General features: G+C 33.5%; 1 protein-coding gene across 2 annotated transcripts in view; it reads right to left on the bottom strand.

Annotated features, from left to right (window-relative positions):
- Positions 1 to 22,132, bottom strand: part of CWC27 (CWC27 spliceosome associated cyclophilin) — a 253,748-nt gene that overhangs the window by 131,725 nt on the left and 99,891 nt on the right. For both annotated transcript variants that reach the window (XM_003265985.2, XM_030798093.1), the window contains exon 11: positions 5,597 to 5,700. In XM_003265985.2, coding sequence (XP_003266033.1) covers positions 5,597 to 5,700 — 104 coding nt within the window. The remainder of the gene's footprint in view (positions 1 to 5,596; positions 5,701 to 22,132) is intronic.

Below are 22,132 nucleotides of genomic sequence, written 5' to 3'. Positions count from 1 at the left end.
TTGGATAGTCTAGATAAGAGAACCTTATCTTTAATTGATTAAAATAATAATTATTTTTTAACTAGGTTGGAATCGTTGCCCATTCTCTATCTTATTAAAGAATAATAAATACAATTTAAAATTCTCTTAATGAATCAGGGTCATTATAATAGGTAGGGATAACTTTATCTTTTAAAGAGATGCACATTCAGAGTAAAGTATGTTTAACAAGTATTTCCATAATATTTGACTCTTATGTTCTTGTGTTTCCTGACCTAGTGTCAGCTGGTTGGCGATCACCTCTTGCTGCTACCAAAATGAATGAATGTCTCTAGCCATGCTTTTCTCTCACACTTAAAAAAAATTTGTTTTTAGCCCAATAAAATACTGGGCTAGAAAGGTCCACAGGTCAGTGCCTTTTCTGGCTTCTCTTTTGCTTGTTTATTTATTTATTAAATTATTGAGATATACTTCACATTCCATAAAATTCACCCTTTTAGAGTATACGCTCCCTCACTTTTATTCTTTAATTGGTTTTTAGCTTAGAAAACCAGATAATCAATTAGTGGCTATGCCCAAAGTAAGAAGAACTAGAAAATGATGGCTGGCCTGAGATGCATCCTATGAGTCAAGTGCAAATATACTTTCACTTTATGTAAATAAAGTAAAAATTAGCACACAGATTAAGGGTAGACTATGAAGAAAAATAGGTCTGATACTTATGGGTTCCAAGAAAAAAAATAACTCAACAGTACCTAAAGAAAGTTAACTGCTTTGGAAAAGAGAACCAGTTTGCTCAGTAAGAAAATTTTATATGGTATTAAGTAGAACACAGAGCTAACACTCAAAGAGGGTTTTTATTTCTTATACCAACTAAGACCAAGCTAGTTTAATACTATATATTAGCCAGATGAAAAGTACTCAAAAACTATATACTTTCACAACCTATCAAGCCTGAGGGACTCTAGTCTGATTTAATCCAGTATTAAAAAGATAGTCTGAAGAAATGTGAAATAACCCAGCGCAACTTGAGAGGTACTAGGCACCTCAGGGATATGTTTCATGAAGAGGCTTTAAAATTCTTTCTTGATTTACAAGCTCAGCCTGACCCTTCTCCTCTAATTTCTGGCACCAGTCACAGAGCAGGTATTGTCTGCTTAGAACTTTGAAAGAGGACCTAACACCTTATCTCTTTAAAGCTGATTAGAGAATATGTCCAAACCTGTCATCTCTATGTGACTATGTTCAGTTTGGTACTCGTTTTGAAATGAAACTTAAAGAAATCTGGAAAAGACTTAGAGACATGATTTAATGAAAAGGATTACATAGTTTATTAAAGAACCTGACAGAGCCAAGACAGGGAACCAACTCTATCTCCAATTAACTATCAATCTTATTCAAAATTTATTATCCTCCCACCCCCCACAGCAACCTTATGCACAGGCCTTGATGATTTACAATGGGACTAAAGACACTCCAAGGCTGTAAACAGGATTGTCCTGCAGTACATCTGTTTTGACATTGCTGGTATTTAAAGTAAAACACCACATTTTTTGTTTACCTAAATTAGGGTGTTAGAGCCTACTGCAAATTCTATATTCAATCCCAAAGTGCTGGGATTACAGGCATGAGCCACCGTGCCCGGCCTCAATCTGCTTTTATGATTGTTAACCATGTGAAAATATTTTTATGCCATAATTAGAAAGAGAATTATGTTAGTAATTATTTTTCTGGGTTAACTTTCCTTATATCATATAGAAATACCTGGATTTTCTCTAAATCCAAATGACTGTTAAAATTAGCTTCCCCCCAAATTGGGTCATTTGACTGATATTGTATTTTCTCATCTCAAAATGTGCCATTTTATTTATTTATTTTTCATTGTTTTATTTTGAAATTATTTTAGACTTACACAGAAGTTGCAAAAATAATACAGTTACCATATACCTTTAATGTTAAGGCCTTCCGTGACCATAGATTAGTGATCAAAACCATGCCAATAATGTTGGAACAATACTATTAACTAACTACAGACGTTACCAGAATTTCACCATTTTCCACACTAATATCCTTTTTTTTGTTCTATGATTCTATCTAGGATGAAATTGCATTTATTTGCCATGTCTCCTTGGCCTCTTCTGATCTATGACAATTCCTCAATCATTCTTTGTCTTTCATGACCTTGACACTTTGAAGAGTTTTGGTTAGATATTTTGTAGAATGGCTCTCAATTTGAGTTTGATGTTTTCTAATTGAATTATGATTATTTATTTTTGGGAAGATTACCACAGAAGTAGTATTCCTTCTCAGTGCATTATATCAGGAGTAACACAATGTCTCCTGTCTTATTGTTGGTGATATTACCTCGATCCCTTGGTTAAAATGGTGTCTGCTGAGTTGCCGCACTATAAAGTTACTCTTTTTATCTTTGAGTTTTATAAATATTTAGGGGAGAATACTTTCACACTATACAAATATTCTGTTTCTCTTCAAGTTTCTCTCTACTAACTTTAGCATCTATTGGTAGATGGTAGATCTTGCTTATTGGCAACAATTATTTACTGTGGTGTTCTAATGGTGCCTTTCTAGTTCTCTGATTTCTACTTCAATTACTTGGAATTCTGTAAGAAAGTACTTTCTCTTCTGTTATCTACATCCTTACTTCAGTATGAGCTGTGAATATTTATATTATTTATAAATTATTTATAAGTATGCTAATGTATTTATAAATATATATTATTTATATAATATGTTGATGTTTGTTATAATAAATAATATGTTATTTATATATTTATATTTAAATGTAAATTATATAGTGTTATAATCCCAAAATATATATTATTTATATATGTTGACATTTATAGTTATAATAAATAATATGTTATTTATATATTTATATTTAAACAAATTATTTATGTAGTTTATATTATTTATTATACTATATATAGTTAATTATATGAAACTATTATTATTTATTTTGTTCAAATTTTTCCAGCTTTGGCCATTGGTAGCTCTTTCAGGTTGGCTTGTGTGCCCTTTTAGCTTGTCGCCATCCTTTGAGCACTTTCTTACTTTCTGGTACCACAAGATACTTCCAGCTGATCTTGTATTTTCCGTTCTCCAGACCTGCAATCAACCACTTCTTTGAGGAGCTGTGGTTACTCTAATCGGAGTACTGTTTTTAGAAACCAAGAGCTGGGCACTAAGTAGACCATTTGATTTTGATTCTAATATTGTTAGAGTGCTCTTAGGAGCAATATTTTATTATGTTTTATTATCAGTATTTTGTTAGAATGCTTAGCAAAATTCTTTTTTAGAACATCTATGATGTACATTATGGATTACCTTTTTCTTAGAATTGTATTTCCTCTAAAGTTACTGTGATCTTTTAAAATTGGCAAGTATTGCTGTTATAATGGTAGAAAATTGACTATGAAATTATTATGAAAAATGTGATTTTAGTAAATACTATATTATATTTGAAATTCTTCTTTCCTCATGATTAAAAATGATACCATGAGCTTTCTCACTACATAGCATTATGGAAACAAAGTAAAATTTTAGGAATCCTTGAATGTGTGTAAGAATATTCTGACACTGCTGAGGCAGGCAGATCACCTGAGGTCAGGAGTTCAAGGCCAGCCTGATCAACATGGTGAAACCCCGTCTCTACTAAAAATACAAAAAATCAGACAGGTGTGGTGGCTCATGCCTGTAGTTTCAGCTACTTGGGAGGCTGAGGTATGAGAATCACTTGAACCCGAAGGCGGGGGTTGCTGTGAGCCAAGATCGCGCCACCACACTCCAGCCTGGGCGACAGAGTGAGACTCCATCTCAAAAAATAAGTAAATAAATAAATAAATAAAAGCAGATTGAAATGAACTCTGTTAAGAATATTCTTTTTTGCATTAAGAAATCAGTCTTTAAGACTAATGTCTTTACCTAACTATTTATTATTTCAAAGGGAGACAAATAAATAAACATAGCACTGTTTATGTCTAATATAGGCCTTACCTGTATGGCACTATTATAGTATACCTATTGCATCTCTTTCACTCCTACTAGATCATAACTGTAAGTCACAGTGTTACACTCCTAATCCAGCATAGTGTTTAAGACATGAGGGTACTAATAATTATTAGCTCAAAAGCAAATAAAACATTTAAGTTTTAAATTTTATTCTTTCTAGTTGAAAGATCTTATTAGTTGAAATTATTTTCATATATTTAAAATACTTTTAATTATAAGAAATGGTCTTCTAAGTAAATTACTTATAAACCTAAAAATAAAATAATCCTGACTGTACTCGTTTCAAATGTCATTATTGCTAATATACTGTTTCTATTCTGGGTTACATTTTGCCTTCATGATCTAGTCACAAATAAGTTTATCCCTTCTTCTAAATTCAGTTTATTAGTTGTGCCATTATACTTCAGTTAATTTTTAAATAATGTTTCATTCAAATATATACTTCAGTGACTTTCAAATCTTCATGAAGTATATATAATATCTGCCTTTATGAAAATAGTCATTGGGGATTTTGTACAAATAATCTGAGAATTGATAACTATGCCCTTTAAATAGTTATGGGGTATTACTCATGCTACTTAAAATAAACAATAATAATACCTATGGCCAAACATTGTGCCACTGTATTAGAATGTGTAGTCTTTAAGGCTAGATGCTACATCTTATTCCTTAATATACTTCCAGTGACTGTTAATAGAATCTAGTAGGTAACACACTTCAAACTTTCAAAAGCATAAAAATATAGAATATATATGTACAAGCAAATTTGTTATATCAAACTTAGTATACATTATAAGAGGCAATTGAATAAAATTTCTGATCATATTCACTGAATGTACAATCAATTTATCACTGTAAAAAGAAAACAGATGTGGGTTCCAAGCTGTTATTTTGGAAACTGAACATTACATGCTTTATAGCTGAAACAATTTTAAACTAAATTAAAGATCATCAATGAAAAAGCTGGTTTTTTTTGAAGCTTAATAAAAATTGTAGTGAAACAAAGAAGCTAGTTAACCTGTATAAACAGCAAGATGTTATTTTGATCAGCTTTATCAATACTTTAGATTTTCTATGTCTTAACATAAGAGTAAAAACAAAAGCAAACAAACAAAAAATTAGGTATTTAATACTATTCAAACCAACACACAAATGTTTACCTAAGTCCCAACCACAGGGCTCAAACACTTTTTAAAAATGTTTTAAAGAATATGCAATATATATATATATATATATATATATATATATATATATATATATAAACATTCCACCCTTGTGCACTTTTAATCTAGTTAGATGCCATGGCAACCTTTAAGTTTTGCTAGATTTCAAGTATTCTGTTAGTTTTCATGAAGGTTACTTAAGAACAATAGTTACAATCCCATTTGCACTGAATTTACTTCTTAGACAAATTCCACACACACACACACACACACACACTAACTCAAGAAGGAGGGAAAGAAAGAGGGAAGAAAAAATGAGAAGGAAAGGAGAAGGGAAGGGATGAAAACGGGAGAGGGCAGGGAGGAGCTAAGAACAGAGAAGGAGGAGTATCAAGTGAAAAAATAAGCCTGATAGATGCCCTTACCTTCACTTCTTTTTTCTGCTTGTTTTGCTGCATTTTCTACTTTTTTTTGTTTTGCTGCTAAGAGTTCCCGTTTTAATTGTCTTGCTTCTTTTCTGAGCTCTTCACTATAAAGCAAAAAGAGTTATATAAGTATATAATATATTGAGAGTAAAAGTTGTTTAGCAAAAACAGAATCATTGGTATACTACACCTAAGAAAAATAAAGTGAATAATGTAATTCATTTATTTTGTTTCTCTGTATGTATACTTGTGCTATAGAAATACACTTAAAGGATTTTAAGAGTTCTATTTTTTTCATAATAGCAATATGAATTACTATAAAATATACCCCTTATCAAATATGTGATAAATGACCCATTATCTTCCTAACTCACTAACAAATTTAACATTCTAGTTTCAGTTTAATAATGTATGGAGATACTGGATCAAAACAAAATTTTTAATATAAATATTACTCATTAGGCATGGACATACACAAAAAATTTGGCTTCAAAAATGGTTCAATTCCTGAACTGGTACCAGAGACTACCATTTATTAAGTAATTATTACACTGTAGGTGTCATGCTAAAAACTTTTAACTCATTTGATTTTTAAACCCAAGTTTTTAAGTCATTTAATACTATAGTTTGGCATATAATTTCCTTTTCATTTCCTGGTAGTTAAATCTACCAGCGTGAGGTCTGATGATTAATATAATCATGTGTTAAAGACAAACTTAGAAGTAAATGTTGACTTCACTACAAGGCACTAGCTAAGTGACTTGCTTCTCCATGCCAGTTTTAGGGCAGGAGATTCAAATTCATGCCTTGCAAAAGAATTATTAACTACTCATTATCATAAACCCTTAGGGTTACTTGTGACTAGTCAAGACTGTGCATATATTATCTATGAAGGTCAAGTACCCACTGTATTTTCAACAAAATCTAGAGTGAATCATGGAAACTCAAAGGCTATAAACCCCAAGCAGGCACTCCACTCTGAAAATGTTTATCAAAGATATTCAAGCCAAGGTTTAGTGGAATCTGAAGTCTAGATAATTACATATCTGATTGAACCTTTAGTGCTTCTTTCCTTATCCCAAATCCTATACCTTTTTACCACTGCCATGTATTAGTTACCAAACTGCTGGGTCTTACGATGTGCGTAACTCAGTTCTTTTATCTTTTTTTCCACATCAGACACACACAGCCACATTTTGCATCTGCTTGGCCTCCAAGATCCTGAATTCTGAAAGTTCCCTCAGTGATCAAAATCCACTACCTTTTTAACTTTTTCAGCCTTTCATTTCTACTAAGCTTGCAGGTATTCCCATAATAATGAAAGCCAATTTGGTAACTGTAGTTCATGGTCCATCAGCCCCATTCTAGCCGTAATTGGCTATCTATCCAAACTGGATGCTATGAACAGTCATTTCACTGATGACCTCATCAGCACCCATAATTTCCTTGTTTGTCCTGTGGATACATCATAATCACCTGGAAGAACTTGCTAGCAACATGTTGGGGGAGACAAACCTCCAGGGAATATAATAACTTTGGATGTGGAATGTTGCCTGGAAATTTGCCCTTGTAACAAGATCCGCAGGTGATTCCAGTATGTACTCAGGTTTGGGATCCATGCTCTAGGATCTCATTATAGAAATTATCTTCTCTCTTTTACAATTTCAAGCACTCCCGCTTCACTGATCCTTTTATTCAGCAAACAAACATGCTCAAATTTCTCTGGACTTGGCTCAAATCAAGTGATTATTATCTTCACAAATGGACTTCATTCTTGAAAGAATAGTTTACATATACAGTCTGCTTTATTAACCTCTAACTTCTTAATCTCTTGCAATCTATCCCTCTTACAGTCCACTGCAACTGCTTCTATATCAACCAAATTCAACGACCTTTTCTCATTCCTCCTCTTCCTTTTTAGCCTCTATTATTCAATGATGTTAATTATTCCTTCCTTCTCCTTTCTTCTTAGAATTCTAACCCAGTCAGGCTTATATACCATTTTAGCAGTTTGAATCTCCAATTCTTCTCCTGGTTACTCTTTTTCTTCCCATATTATAATTGTTGACATTTTTCTCATCTCTATACTTTGTACACTGGCATTTTAATCTAATCTCATAACATCAACTATCACTCCTATATAGGTTAATTCCAAATGTAGATGTTTTGCCTTGATTAATGGTCCTGCATTTGTAACTATCTTCTAGAAATTTCTGTGTAGATTAACTCAGAAATTTAAGGTAAGACATATACTGATATGGTATGGCTGTATCCCCACCCAAATCTCATTTTGAATTGTAGTTCCCATAATCCCCATGTGTTGTGGGAGGGACCTGGTGGAAAGTGACTGGATCGTGGTGGCAGTTTCTCCCATGCTATTCTCACGATAGTGAGTGAGTTCTCATGAGATCTGATGGTTTTATAAGCATTTGGTATTTCCCCTGCTGGCACTCATTCTCTCTCCTGCCACCCTGTAAAGAGGTGTCTGCCACAATGATTATAAGTTTCCTGAGGCCTCCCCAGCCATGCAGAACTGTGAGTCAATTAAACCTCTTTTCTTTATAAATTACCCCAGTCTTGGGTATGTCTTTATTAGCAGCATGAGAACAAACTAATACACATACAATTTTAAGTTTCCTAGTAGCCAGATTTAAAAACTAAAAGGAGCCAGACGCGGTGGCTCTCGCCTGTAATCCCCGCACTTTGGGAGGCCGAGGCAGGCAGATCACGAGGTCAGGAGATCAAGACCATCCTGGCTAACATGGTGAAGCCCCGTCTCTACTAAAAAAAAAATACAAAAAATTAGCTGAGCGGGGTGGTGGGCGCCTGTAGTCCCAGCTACTCAGGAGGCTGACGCAGGAGAATGGCGCAAACCCAAGAGGCGGAGCTTGCAGCAAGCCGAGATCGCGCCACTGCACTCCAGCCTGGGTGACAGAGCGAGACTCCGTCTCAAAAAAAAAAAAAAAAAAAAAAAAAAAAAAACTAAAAGGAAACATTAATTTTTACATACTTAATATGTCCAAAATATTACCAATTTAACACAAAACCAATATAAAGAATATTAATGTGATATTCTACACTCTCTTTTGTACTAAGTCTTCAAAATACAGTGTGCATTTTACACTTACAGCAAATCTCAATTGAGACTAGCCTCATTTCAAGGACTCAACTCTAGAGAAACAGCAGGCTGGACATCTCAACATAATTACAAATTCTTTGTCCAAACCTGAAATCCTCTCCTTCTTGCCCAAATTTGTTCCTTCTCCTGAAGTCTCTATTTGATCATGGAACTATAATCTTTCGAATGACGAGACTTTAAATGTCCCTTGGACTCTTCTCCCTTTCCTTTTATTGAATCAGTGTTGAAGTACACCATTTTCTAATCTCTCTCACATATAACAGCTCCTCTTGACTTTAACCATCAATGCCTAGTTTAGGCTCTCATTATGTATTCTCAGGTAAGTACAATTACTTCCTATTTCTTAAAGCTATATGAACACAACTGTAGATATCCCATATTTACTTGACATGACATAAAAATGGAACTGGGTAGCCGCTGCACAGGGAACAGCAAACACATCTTCCATTTACTCCACCAAACATTCCTATCTTTATATTATGCTACTTTGCATAGCTTTCAATTTGGTAAGTAATTCAGTCATTTAGATGATGTTTTCCGAACACTAAGGTCTTTGAGGTAGAGATTATTTTGAGAGTTGAAGAGGAAATGGTGCATTTCTAGGGTAGACAAACTAGTTATGAGAATAATTTGAAGTACACAAAGAATGAGGCAAAGAAAGTATAGACTATTTACGATACTATTGTAGAGGGAGTAGAACATAGCTATTATAAGACTTAACTTTGGATTCAGAAAGTACTGATTTAAAAGCCAACTGTATCACTTATCAGCCAGGTGACCTGAGAATAGTTACTTAACTTCTCTGAGACTCAGTTTATTCAACTATAAATTAGGGGTAAGGTATGTAAAATATTGAGCACACAAGACATGTTCAACAAACAGTAGCTATTATGATTTAGGTCATCTATTTAAAATAGCACCACTGTTAAGAGCTGTCTTTCATATGGGCATAGTTCTTTATTATTTATTGTAAATGAATGTTATCTCTACTATATACAGCAAACAACTCTGTTCAGCATTTTAAAAAGGCAATGAATGCATAATGCTTGCTTCTAAAAATCTATCCTTAAATAGTCAAAGATTTAGACACACTATTGATGTAGCCATATAATATACAAACTGAGCAATGATGAATAAAAACTCAAAAATGACAAGGTGAGACAGAGAAGGGTAGGTCTATACAGATTATTAAAAATTGCTTCATTATGCTAAATGTTTCAAGTGATTGAAGATTTACAATGTTGTCAAAATCTTCGAGACTATTCAAGCAACACCATTTGTTAGTACTGTGGAATCCATAACTCTTGAAACAAGTGCAAGTTTTTAAACCAATTTTTAGATCACAGTCTAATTTTAGGATTCCCAATCTTACATTCTCTGGAATATCATCCTATCCACTGGCATCAGAATATATTTAAATATGTTCAAATGAGAATTAAAATTGTAAGCTTGGAGTATATGTCACCACATACTGCCAAACTATGGGCTTACTTTAGAGTCCAGAAAACATTGTCTTGGCCTCCTCAAAGCCTAGTCTCTGCTTAAATGGTAAAAAAAAAATGGCTTTTATAAACTGTTACTAACTCTAAGCCACTTATTGTTTTCCTCACAGTTATATTTCATTTGAATTTTAATATGGTTTGTGTGACATCAGCATTTATCCACCAGATATTTCTGTATTGAATATATTTTTTATCTAGTAAATCTGCAATAAGTTACTCTCTAATGGAAAAAAGAATTTCTTAAAAAAAAACCCAATAAAATATCAGCAGCTTAGAAATTACAGTAGCTTTATACATTTAGTATTGGCAAAGAAATTACTAATTCATTTAGCAATTTTTGGAGCACTTAATATTTATATGGTAACATTCTGGGTACTGGCACAGAAATCAAGATGATTAAGGAAGGGAACCTCACTTTGCTAGGTTCTGTAAATCAGTTACCTCCTCTATCCCTTAATAATCTTTTTAATGAGCTATGATATAGGCATTTTATAGGTAAAAAGGCTGACGTTTATGAAGATCAAATAAACACCATTTTAGAAGTCACATAATGAGTAAGTGACAGAGCTAGAAGTTAAAAATGGGACTATCTGAACTCCAGGTCTTTGCTCTTTCCATGTTGTTTCATGGACACCTTGAGAAAATCTTCAAGGAGCCTAAATTCCAAGGAGGGATATAAGCCATGTACATCAATAATAAAAAGAGTACATAATAAAAAGCAGCAACTTCCAAGACAAATAAACAGCTGAAGCATTTTGAAATTCAGTGAAGGGAAGAGTACTGCAGGACAAATAAGAGATGGCCTCACAGAGGAAGCATGTGAACTGCGATGTGAAAGATAAGTAGGAATGAGCTATTTACAGAAGAATGAAGACGCGTCCAAGCAGTGTGTCTAAACCAAGACAGAGAGATGGAAAAACAGGGTACATGCTAAAACATGAAGGTATTTGGCTATTGTATAAAATAATTTAAAGTGGGGCAAGGTAACTAGTAATGAAAGATAGAGCTGAGAAAAGGATCTGGGGTAAAGTACAAATGCCAAGCATTTGTGAGTAAAGTGACAATATTTTCCCTCAATTTTTTCACATCTTTGGCCTTTCCATTTTTTTTTTTTGCAACCAATTTCTCAACTGCTCTTAGTGTCTTCATTTAACCCACTATCCACTCATTTTAATACCTGACTTGTAATCCACACACTCCTTAAATGGCTCTCTCCAAAGTAACTTATGACCCCCTAATCACAAATTTCAATGGCTTCCAGTTAGATTGTAACTTAGACCTTGAAAAGAATCCAACTTTGTTGAACATCTTACCCCTCTTTGCCCCTCTGCTATCTCAGAAATAGTGTCATGAGTGTCTTAGGACGCTTAGGATCTCATCCTACCTCTTAGATATTCTTTCTCTGCTTCCACTGGTTCTACTTTTCTACCTTCTGCTCCTCAAAATTAGATGCTTCTCAACCTTCTTTTCCTCTCTATAAATTTCATCCACACTCAGGACTGCAATTCTCTCTGTCTTAATGCACCCAACATATAAAATCAAGATTATTAGCCTATGCTCTTTACATATTTCCACTTTCAAGATTAAATTGACATTTCTAACTGCCAGATGAAAAATTCCACTAGACACACCATAAATGCATCAAATTTACCATTTTAAAAGTCAGATTGATAATGTTAGCTCCTCAACGAACACCAACTAATTCTTCTCTTTTCTATTTCTGATAAAGCTACCACAATGCTGGTTGTCAAGCCCACCTTCTAGTAGCACTCGCTTACTTACTACATCTTTCCTTTTTCCTTTATAAAGTCTTTTCCTTTCTCTGGTTAGTGACAGCAATCTAGCTTGGGCCATCAGGACTTCACTTGGTCAACAGTCTCCTACTTGCTCTATGTGACTCTGGTCTGACCTTTCTTCCATTCATTTTATAACACACACCCCAAATCCTACATTTCTACTCCCCTGATCTTCACAACTCCCTAAATCCTCGTGAATTATGCACTAATATCTTTCTTAAGTAATTAAGTCTCTCTCATGACCTAACTTCAAACTACTTTTTTTCAACTTTATCCCCCACATATCCTCTACGGTTACTCTAAATTTCAGTCAAAACATACTAGTCATAATTACCTTGGCAAACTTTGAGATTCAGTACACATAATCCTTTGTTCATGCTATTTCCACTACTTAAAATGGTGTTTTTCCCCTATTTCTGTCTACTAAAATCTTCCTCATCTTTTAAGGCTTCATGGAAAAAGTGGCACTTAAGTATAGCTTTGGAAAGTTGTCAACCTCAATGATCCTCAATTTTCTCATCTATACATTGTCTCTATATTCAACATACACAATATGCAAAACTGATGCAAAGATTTAGGATTAATATGAGTAGGCACACTAACAGGTGCTTTTTTTTTTTTTTTTTTAATCTGTAACCCAGGACAGTGCTGACTATCAGGTGCTTAGAAGGCATTTATTTTTATATTCAAAATATACTACAACCAACTCATAACTGTTAAATTACATTAGCAATTTAAAGAATTAAAACTGTGAAAATTAATGATAAAATGATTATTATGCTAAAGATATCTACTAATATTATGCTACAGATATCTAATTATTATGCTAAAGATATCTACTCTAATGCCAGCGATGAGTTGTTTTCTTCATTTAAAACTAACGTCAACTTATAGCATTCCAAATGATTAGACAAAGTATTTGGGTGGGGGTCTTGGGAAGAAATGTGTTTACCAAAAGACCTAGACTAAACATCATTATTTGGCCATGAAAAGGCAATTAATTCTCCTTCTTTGCCTCAGTTTCATCGTCACAGAAAAATAGTTTAAGTAAGGCAAAAAAATAATGTTTCTAAAATGCATAATCAAAATTATAAGTGTAAAAAGTTATACGACGCAGATCATTTTAATTCCTTTTGATTTGGCATTTTAAAGCCCATTTTGAATTAAAATTATTTCCTTGGTTTTCATTCACATCTAAGGAAGTAGTGAGAGGCTGAGTGTTGACATCTTCATCCTAGACACAAAAAAGCTGAAGTATAGAGACGGCAAGAGATTTTTCAAAATTATCCAAGTCAATAATAGAATTATCAACATGACACTGACATCTTAATTCTTCATGCAGTTTTCACTTAACCTGCTAACCACCTACTAAGTGAAAAGTACTTTTAGACTCATATCTTACCTTTAAACTGAATTATTTTATTTATTTACAATTTTTATTGATTTCTAGTATTTGTACATTTTTATGGACTACATGTGGTATTTTGTTACCGCTACAGAATATGTAATAGTAAAGTCAGGATATTAAGGGTATCTATCACCTCAAGTACTTAACATTTCTATGTGTTGTGTAAATTTCAAGTCCTCCCTTCTAGCTGTTTTGAAATATACAATCTATTATTGTTAACTACAGTCAACCTACTCTGCTATTGAGCATGGAGCTTATTCTTTCTATTCAACCATTTGTTTATACTCATTACCCAATCTCTCTTCATTTCCCTCAACACACAAACCCAGATGCCTCTGGTATCTATCATTCTACATTCTACCTCCATGAGATCAAGGTTTTCAGCTCCTACATATGACTGAGAATATACGATATTTGTCTTTCTATGCTTGGCTTATTTCACTTAACACAATGACCTCTTGTTCCTTCCATGTTGCTGCAAATGCTAGGATTTCATCCTTTTATGGCCAATTAATATTCCACTGTGTATGTACACCACAGTTTCTTTTTCCATTCATCCAATGATGGACTCTAAGGTCGACTCCACATCTTGGCTATTGTGAATAGTGCTGCAATAAACATGGGGGTATAGGTATACATTTGATATAGCATTTCCTTTTCTTTAAATAAATATCCAGTAGAGGGATTTAAGTTGAGTATCTTCTATACAACAGGAGATAATATAAATAAATAACTACATAAGAAACTTTTTATTACTACAGTATCAATATATTTACAATTTTTGTAAGATCATTCGTATTACTTGATTGAAGTAGTTTTTTAAAATCCTGCAATTATTTTTTAACTGTGCAGCTTTTGAACATAAGATTGAGGATTTAAAATGGAAATGTCAAGTATCTTGCATAAATGTCAGTCTGGTTTTTATTTTTTCCGAGATGCTTTTTTCATTTTCTCCAGTTTCTAGGAATGTGCCTTAGGAAAACTTTTAGTTACATCTATTATTTTTTCTTATGTCATGAGAAATATTATTTTAATATAAGGGTGATGAACTCAAGCACTGATATTCTCTAATATTCACATTTAAAAAATTGATGAAGATTATCAAGACCTGAGCGACATGCTGTTGAAGATATCTTAAATCTACATAAATGGAATATGTGTTAGTTTCTTAAATATGACGGTAAATGAACTTGCTTAGAGGCCTTGTTAAACAAGCTGATGGCTGAACACATGCCCATTACAGACTACTGTTTCTTGGACCACGGATGTAGCACTTACAGTTAGTTTAAGCCTGCTATTTCCCAACATCTGATAAGAATTCATAACACATGGAAATGACTGAAAACCAAACAGTATACCCTTCATGGTCTTTAACCTGCTGCTTTAATCACAAAGATATCCAATCTGTCTGTAGTGAAACAATAGCTTGGCTGTTGATGAAATCATAAAATAGCTGCAATAAAAGCCCATCATATGTATTAAAATTATAGATGTTTCATATAATTTTTAGACTTACGGTATCATCAGCTGTAGCAGAGATGTAGGTTTACCATATTTCAAAAAGTGCCAAAATATACTGTAGTTTATACACACATTTTGAAAATGTATACTTATATCATGCAAATATCTAACAAAAGTTAATCAATAAAACTCCACTCTGTGTTCGAAGCTCTGTTCTACTTATTACTAGCAGTATGGCATTGGACAACTAAGTTAACCAATGTAAGTCTCAGTTCACTCACCTAGAAATGAAAAGGATAGTAAGGTTGTTGTAAGAAAGAATTAAGATTCTATGGAAATTATTTAGCATACTTAGCATAGTACTTGGCCCAAGATAGTACTAAACAGAAATTTGCCTCTCTTATTATTATTGCTCTCACCTCCACCACTACTACTATTCCTATTCTTGCTATTTACAGAATCTATTAATGACAAAATGAGATCTCAGTCTAAAAAAAGAGATTAAAAAGGTAAGTTTTTCCATCGTTTCCATGGAGATATAGATTTCAAAAGCATAGTGATTAGTTTTTGTGTTTGGGGCACTGCTTAGATTAAATATATGCATTCAAGTGAGAAATGTAACAGTTTTAAAAAACTAAAAATTACAAAATTCCCATATCCTAACTCTGGTCACTAAATGCTTGAAAGTGAATTGCTTATTTTCTTTCATTATAACCTAGTTGAAAAGGTAAGGAATAAGCGAGTCAACAAAGAAATGCATCCATACTTAGAAATTCTATGAGGGAGGCTAACAGAGAACCTACCTTATTTTAGTCTAAGTGATCCTGAAGGTATCTATCAAAAGATAACATTTAATCTGAGAGCTAATGTTCTATATGCCCTTTATAATCTGCTACACCACTACTTACGAATAAAAAGACTATATCCATATCTTTAAATACGTTGTAATTTAGAAAGAAAAGGAGAAATCTAAATACACTTGCAATAACTTTAAACTTAAATCTTACTCCTTTCATATGAAAGATCACATGTATTTTTAATGAAAAGATTAGAAGTCTAATGTAGATGACCCCTAATCTTTGTAAAATCTCTTTCAAATCTTAGAAAATTTTATTCTTTTTTCAAAATACACTAAACAGTGTATCTTAAACAAAATCATAAAGTGCCAATAATATCAATAGGTGATATTGCTATTCTGTCTAAGCACCAAGTAAAAATCTCAGAATCAAATATGTTATTTCATAACAAAAACTTGGCTTAGCCAAGATTTCACAGAAGTGGAGTACATTTGCTGTGGCAGAAACCCAGTCTTTAGCCAAATGTATTTCACAATCCAACTTTACAAATGATATTAATTCAACATGAAAAACAAATTTGACTTCCATTTCTAGTAAGGCAATATACTAGATAACCTGAAAACTCTCTTGTGACCCAACACATAGAAGTGCTGAATAGAGTACATTTTTAAAAACACCTTTAAATACATATGTTTAGCTCACTAGAAATCAAGGGCAATATCCAGGGTTTGGAAAATGAGGAGGGGGACTGAAAACCAGAGCAATAAGCATTGGAACTGATAGTTGAACACTCTTGAGTTACTGGTCTCAGGAACCTAGAAATAGAGATTTTAACAATCACAGGCATGGTGGTGTGTGTCTGTAACTCCAGCTACTCAGGAGGCTGAAGCAGGAGAATCGCTTCAACATGGGAGGTGAAGGTTGCAATGAACCAGGATTGTGCCACTGCACTCCATCCTGGGTGACAGGGCAAGACTGTCTAAAAAACAAACAAAAAAAAGCATTGACTGGTCGTGGTGGCTCATGCCTGTAATCCCAGCACTTTGGGAGGCTGAGGCAGGCGGATCATGAGGTCAGGAGTTCGAGACCAGCCTGTCCAACATGGTGAAGCCCCATCTCTACTAAAAATACAAAAATTAGCCAGGCATGGTGGCATGCACCTGTAATCCTAGCTACTCAGGAGGCTGAGGCAGGAGAATAACTTGAACCCAGGAGGCAGAGGTTGCAGTGAGCCAAGATTGTGCCACTGCACTCCAGCCTGGGCAACAAAGTGAGACTCTGTCTCAAAAAAAAAAAAAAAAAAAAAAAAAGGCATCAACAATAGACTAGATCAAGCAGAAGAAAGAATCTCAGAACTTGAATATAGATCTTTTGAAATAACCCAGTCAGACAAATATCAAGAAAAAAGAATTTTTAAATGAGCAACGCCTTCATAACACATGAGACACCATAAATTGACAAAATATGTGAATTATCACACATATTTACAGTCAACTGATTTTCAACAAAAGCACCAAGAACATACACTGGGACAAGAACACCCTCTTCCAGAAATAGTGCTGGGAAAACATGCAGAAGAATAAAACTAGATCCCTATTCTCTAACCACATACAAAGATCAACTCAAGATGGATTAAAGACCTAAACATAAGACCTAAAACTATAAAACTACTAAAAGAAAACATAGGGAAAACACTTCAGGACATTGGTTTAGGCAAAGGTTTTTACATCTAAGACCTCAAAAGCACAGAACAACTAAAACAAAAATAGACAAATGGGACTATATTAAACTAAAAAGCTTCTGCAAAGCAAAGGAAATAACAAGGTGAACAGACAATCTGTTGAATGGGAGAAAATATTTGCATACTACTCATCTGACAAGGAGCTAATATCCAGAAAATACAAAGAATTCAAACAACTCAACAATAAAAAAACCAATAATCCTATTTGAAAATGGGCAAAGGATAGGAATAGACATTTCTTAAAAGAAGATATACACTATCTTAATTTAAGAGAGAAGGGTCTATTGCTATAATACTTTGAATTTTGGTTTAGAAAAGGAACTACTATTTATCACAGAGAAGTCCTATTTACATTTAATATTTTTATTAGAAGGAATGTTGTTTTGTTACTTAATTTATGTATTTAAAAAATTGAAATACTATTGTTCAATTTATTAATATACTGTATTATATTAATAGACTTCCTTTAATTGATTGACCTTTACTGTCCTTGGAAAAAAGCTTTCTTTCTTTGGCTATTTTTAAAATAATGCTTCTAAGTGAACAAAACAAAACAAAACAAAAAGCTTATGCATTCCTTTTGTACCAGTGTTCACAGAATATTTTTAGGTGTGTTGTTGTTTTGGGTTTCTATTTTCTTTTCTTTCTGCTCTATTGCCTTAATTTTTTATACTGAGTAGGCATCATTTTCATGAAAAACCGAAGTGATTAGGAAAAATATTAATGAACCACATTTATCACAGTATCCAACACTGTGACTCAATATGTTGTTGGTGCTAAATAAATATAGGCATACACTAAGGGAGAAAGAGTATAGAATACTAATCCTGGGACCCATCAGAGGGAAATGTGGGGGTTTGGGAAGAGGAGAAATTTTGTTGTGAAGATGGACGTCTAAAATATAGCACACAGAATAAAAATCACTGAGATAAGAGCATCAGATAGAATGATGTCGATCAGGATTTAAAGAGGATGAGGTCATTTTTGTGAAAGCCATACTTGGTAACAGATAAGTATTAGGTAAATTCTTTAAGATTTCCCATTTCCCACAGTGTTCTTGTCTTGTTAAATTTGCTTTACCAACATCAAAACACTTTCAACATTTTGTAAAAAAATGAATATATGGACAAATGATTTTAAATATAGTACATGGTATAGATTAAATAAGAAAAAAAAAGGAGGTGGAAGTTTTTCTGGCATTCATCTAGACTTTCATCAGCATGGATCAAAATTACATAAAATGGCTTCTAGGACATCATAAAGCTTTACAAAGTCTTTCACAAATGAAGCTGCATATAAGTGATCCTCTTGAATTACTGAAGCTTTTTCACATTTAATGTTTAGGAAATTTTGGCCCTGCCTCTCTCATCCAGTGCAGGTACAGGCATTGAAGTGCCTCCTTCACATGCAAGCCCATTCTACCTGGGTCCTGAACCAGTTATGGAAGAGAGATATATGATGAGCATCTATTCAAGAATAAGGCCTAAAATGAGTCATTCTGTCTGAGTCACATCTATTCCTCCTAAAGCACTCCTCTCTCTTCCACTTCCCTTCTCCTCATAACTCAAAATCATCCTTCAGATCTCAGCTTCCATGCCATGTTCTCTGCAAAGACTTTTCTGAACTCTCAATACTGATGCACAAGCTCCCTATATTTATCCTTACCTTAGGTCTATAATCAAGTATACCTAAATGTGGCCTTCCTGATAATAACAACACAATGTGATATTGATGATTATATTATTGTTATGACGCATTTTTCAAATTCTAAATCCAGACTCTTTCCTCACTGCATGGGTTGAAGTTTCCAAGTCTCCCAGGAAGTACTTTGCTTGCTTTTCCAAGACAGAAGAGCAATTAGATAAACAGTGCTTTTGCTCACCTGACCTTAAAATTTGCCTTTTCTTACTGCCTTGTCTAACTGATAGGCTTGGACTCTTTTGGTACAGGTGCCTGCCCAAATCAAGTGTATCACATCTTTTTGGCCTTGGGACTCTGTGATTTGCTTGCCTGCAAGTCCCTGCCCAAACTAGAGCAAGAACAATATTTTAAAGCTGAAATTTGATCTCATCACTTCAATGCTACAGTGACCCTTAATTCTCAAAGTCCAAACTCCTTAAGACTGCAAGGTTCTTCATGGTCTCAGCTCTGCTTCATTCTCCATCTTTATCTCGTCTCACTTTTTGCATGCATTCCCACATCCTAAAATCCTGTCAGTTCTCAGAATGTATAATATAATCTTTAACATCTATTCCTCATGACCTAAAATACTCCTCTCTCTTCCACTTCCCTTTTGCTCATAACTCATAATCATTCTTCAGATCACAGCTGCCATGCCATGCTCTCTATAAAGACTTTACTGGACTCTCAATACTGATGCATAAGCTCCCTATATTATCCTTATCATCAAGCTTATATTGTACTTTAGCAGCCTGTTTATTTTCTTTGTAATCCCCAGTAGTCCAATAAAACTGTATTCATTTCACTTTTGCAACTCCAATAACTAGCACCAAATCTGACATAAAATCAGCATTCGATACTCAATAAATACATTAAACCAAACTAAATTGTTGGTGGTGCTAATCACTCTTTAAGATTGCCTAAAGCTGCAATTTTTTGTTATTATAATATCATGGGATTTTTTTTTAAAGGTATGAAAAAATAATTCAGTTCTCTCAAGCACTGACAAAATGTATTGTTGCTAAATGTGTGTACCCTTCCACTCAGCAATTCTATACATTTATCATAAGAATCCCAAAGTGCTCAAGCTCCTTGTCAAGCACAAAAGAAGAATGTAATGGGTGTTCATGACAACACTGTTTATAAATATAATAAAAGCAAATAATTATTCAGTTTACATAAAATTGTATGTTTGTGAATATATGTGTACATGCCACCAAACAAAAATAAAGATTTGAAAGGTGGTTTACCAAAATGAAAACAATGGCTAGCTCTGTAGAATGCAATATCACATGACTTAATGATTTTATAAACTATTAATTCTGGTTATAAAGAAAAATTTATTTCTGTTTAGAAAAAAAGAAGTTTCTTTTTTGAGGGGAATATTTCAAATAATTTTCCTTGAACAAATTTGCTAGACATTATGATTCATCATTCTTTCTGTGCTCATTTCTAAAATTAAAAGAAATCATCATTATAAAGTTAAATTTAATCAAATAAAAATACTCCAGTGTTCAAGACACTTAATGGATCATGTATTTTTTTTTTTTTTTTACCAATTTAAGAATCCACTTGTTAAAACATTTTGATTTCTACCATGATCTCATGCAAAATCTCAAATATTTTGGAGTGACTATATTACATTAAGAACAAAAAGTGTGACATATTTGAATGCTTATGCAACACAGATTTTTTATTTTTGCAGAATAAATTTTATCATAGGGTGTATTTCAATTTGTACTAAGTAATACATCTATAACTACAAAGACAGCATTGAGACTTTTAAAAAGGTTTCTTAATATTTCCATTGCAATTTTATTAACCATGATGAGGAATAAACTGGATGTATGAATTTAATAAAACTGCAAGTCCAAATCACTCAAAAACATTTTGCTCAAATTTGATATCACCTCTCAAAATTAAACATTTTGGGAACTACACTGATATATGCTTCTGTTCTGGGAATGATTCAGCTCTTGCACATGGCCACTATGCCACTAAAAGGGTGTTTTTGGAGAATTAATACATTTTCACTCTCATTTTTTAGTTGTTTTTTTTTTTTCTTCCCATCCTAAGAGCCATGGGGGCAGGGGATAGGCAGACGCAAGGGATCAGTAAGGAGAGAAAAGGGAAGTTTTTGTATTTTTCCAACTGTAACAATAAAGCTACACTTTAAGGGGAAAAAAAAAATCCCAAACCGAGTTTTCTTTCCTCTCTAGCCATCTAGACACATAAAACACATAATATGGTATAAAAGCTTTTTGGATACAATAGACACTAAGCCACAGCAGGGGTCATCATCTGTTTCTTGACTTTTGTAAAAACTCTCACCTATATTATAGTGGCTTAAAGATTTGCTCTACATGAATCTGCACATTCTCTGCCTCTGAAACTCTAACTGGCATTTAGCTGAAAATATCTTCATCCTCACTAGTGACTGGATGCAAGAGCTGACTCATTCCTAGGTCACTGCTGTAGAAAAGGTCAATTTTTCTTTTCCATAAGGCTTCATAGACTTAACCTCTCTGTGGGTTTCCTACTCTGTTACCACCTGGCAGACAAACAGGACCAGAAAACTTGCTTGAACTGTGCTAGACCAATGCTTCAAGAAAAAAAGGACAAGATGTGAGCCAAGAAAAGCACTTTGGAAACTACTTGCACCTAATAAAAACATATTTTTAATTTAGCTAATATGAAATCCAAAGTAGTTCAGCCCAAATGGAAAAGATGCTTTATTTATATTTATGTGGGTTCTTAATTTAGGTTTAATTCATGCTTCATGCATGAAAACTACCATTTTATAGAATAAGGTGAACAGCTGGCCTACATATACCTCTACTACTCTTCATTAAACCAAAATGAGATACGTGGCAAGTTTCAGTATTTACCCTTAATTTTATGAATAAGCCAAAATTTTCTTTTATGAAGTAAATTTATTAAAAATTATCGATAAAGTAATTAATTACACTGTCACATGGCTTTCTTTTCCTCGATTCCAAAAATGTTCCAAGT

This window comes from Nomascus leucogenys, chromosome 18 (genome assembly GCF_006542625.1).
Source record: "Nomascus leucogenys isolate Asia chromosome 18, Asia_NLE_v1, whole genome shotgun sequence".
NCBI lineage: Eukaryota > Metazoa > Chordata > Mammalia > Primates > Hylobatidae > Nomascus > Nomascus leucogenys.
This window is presented reverse-complemented; position numbering and strand designations above follow the sequence as displayed.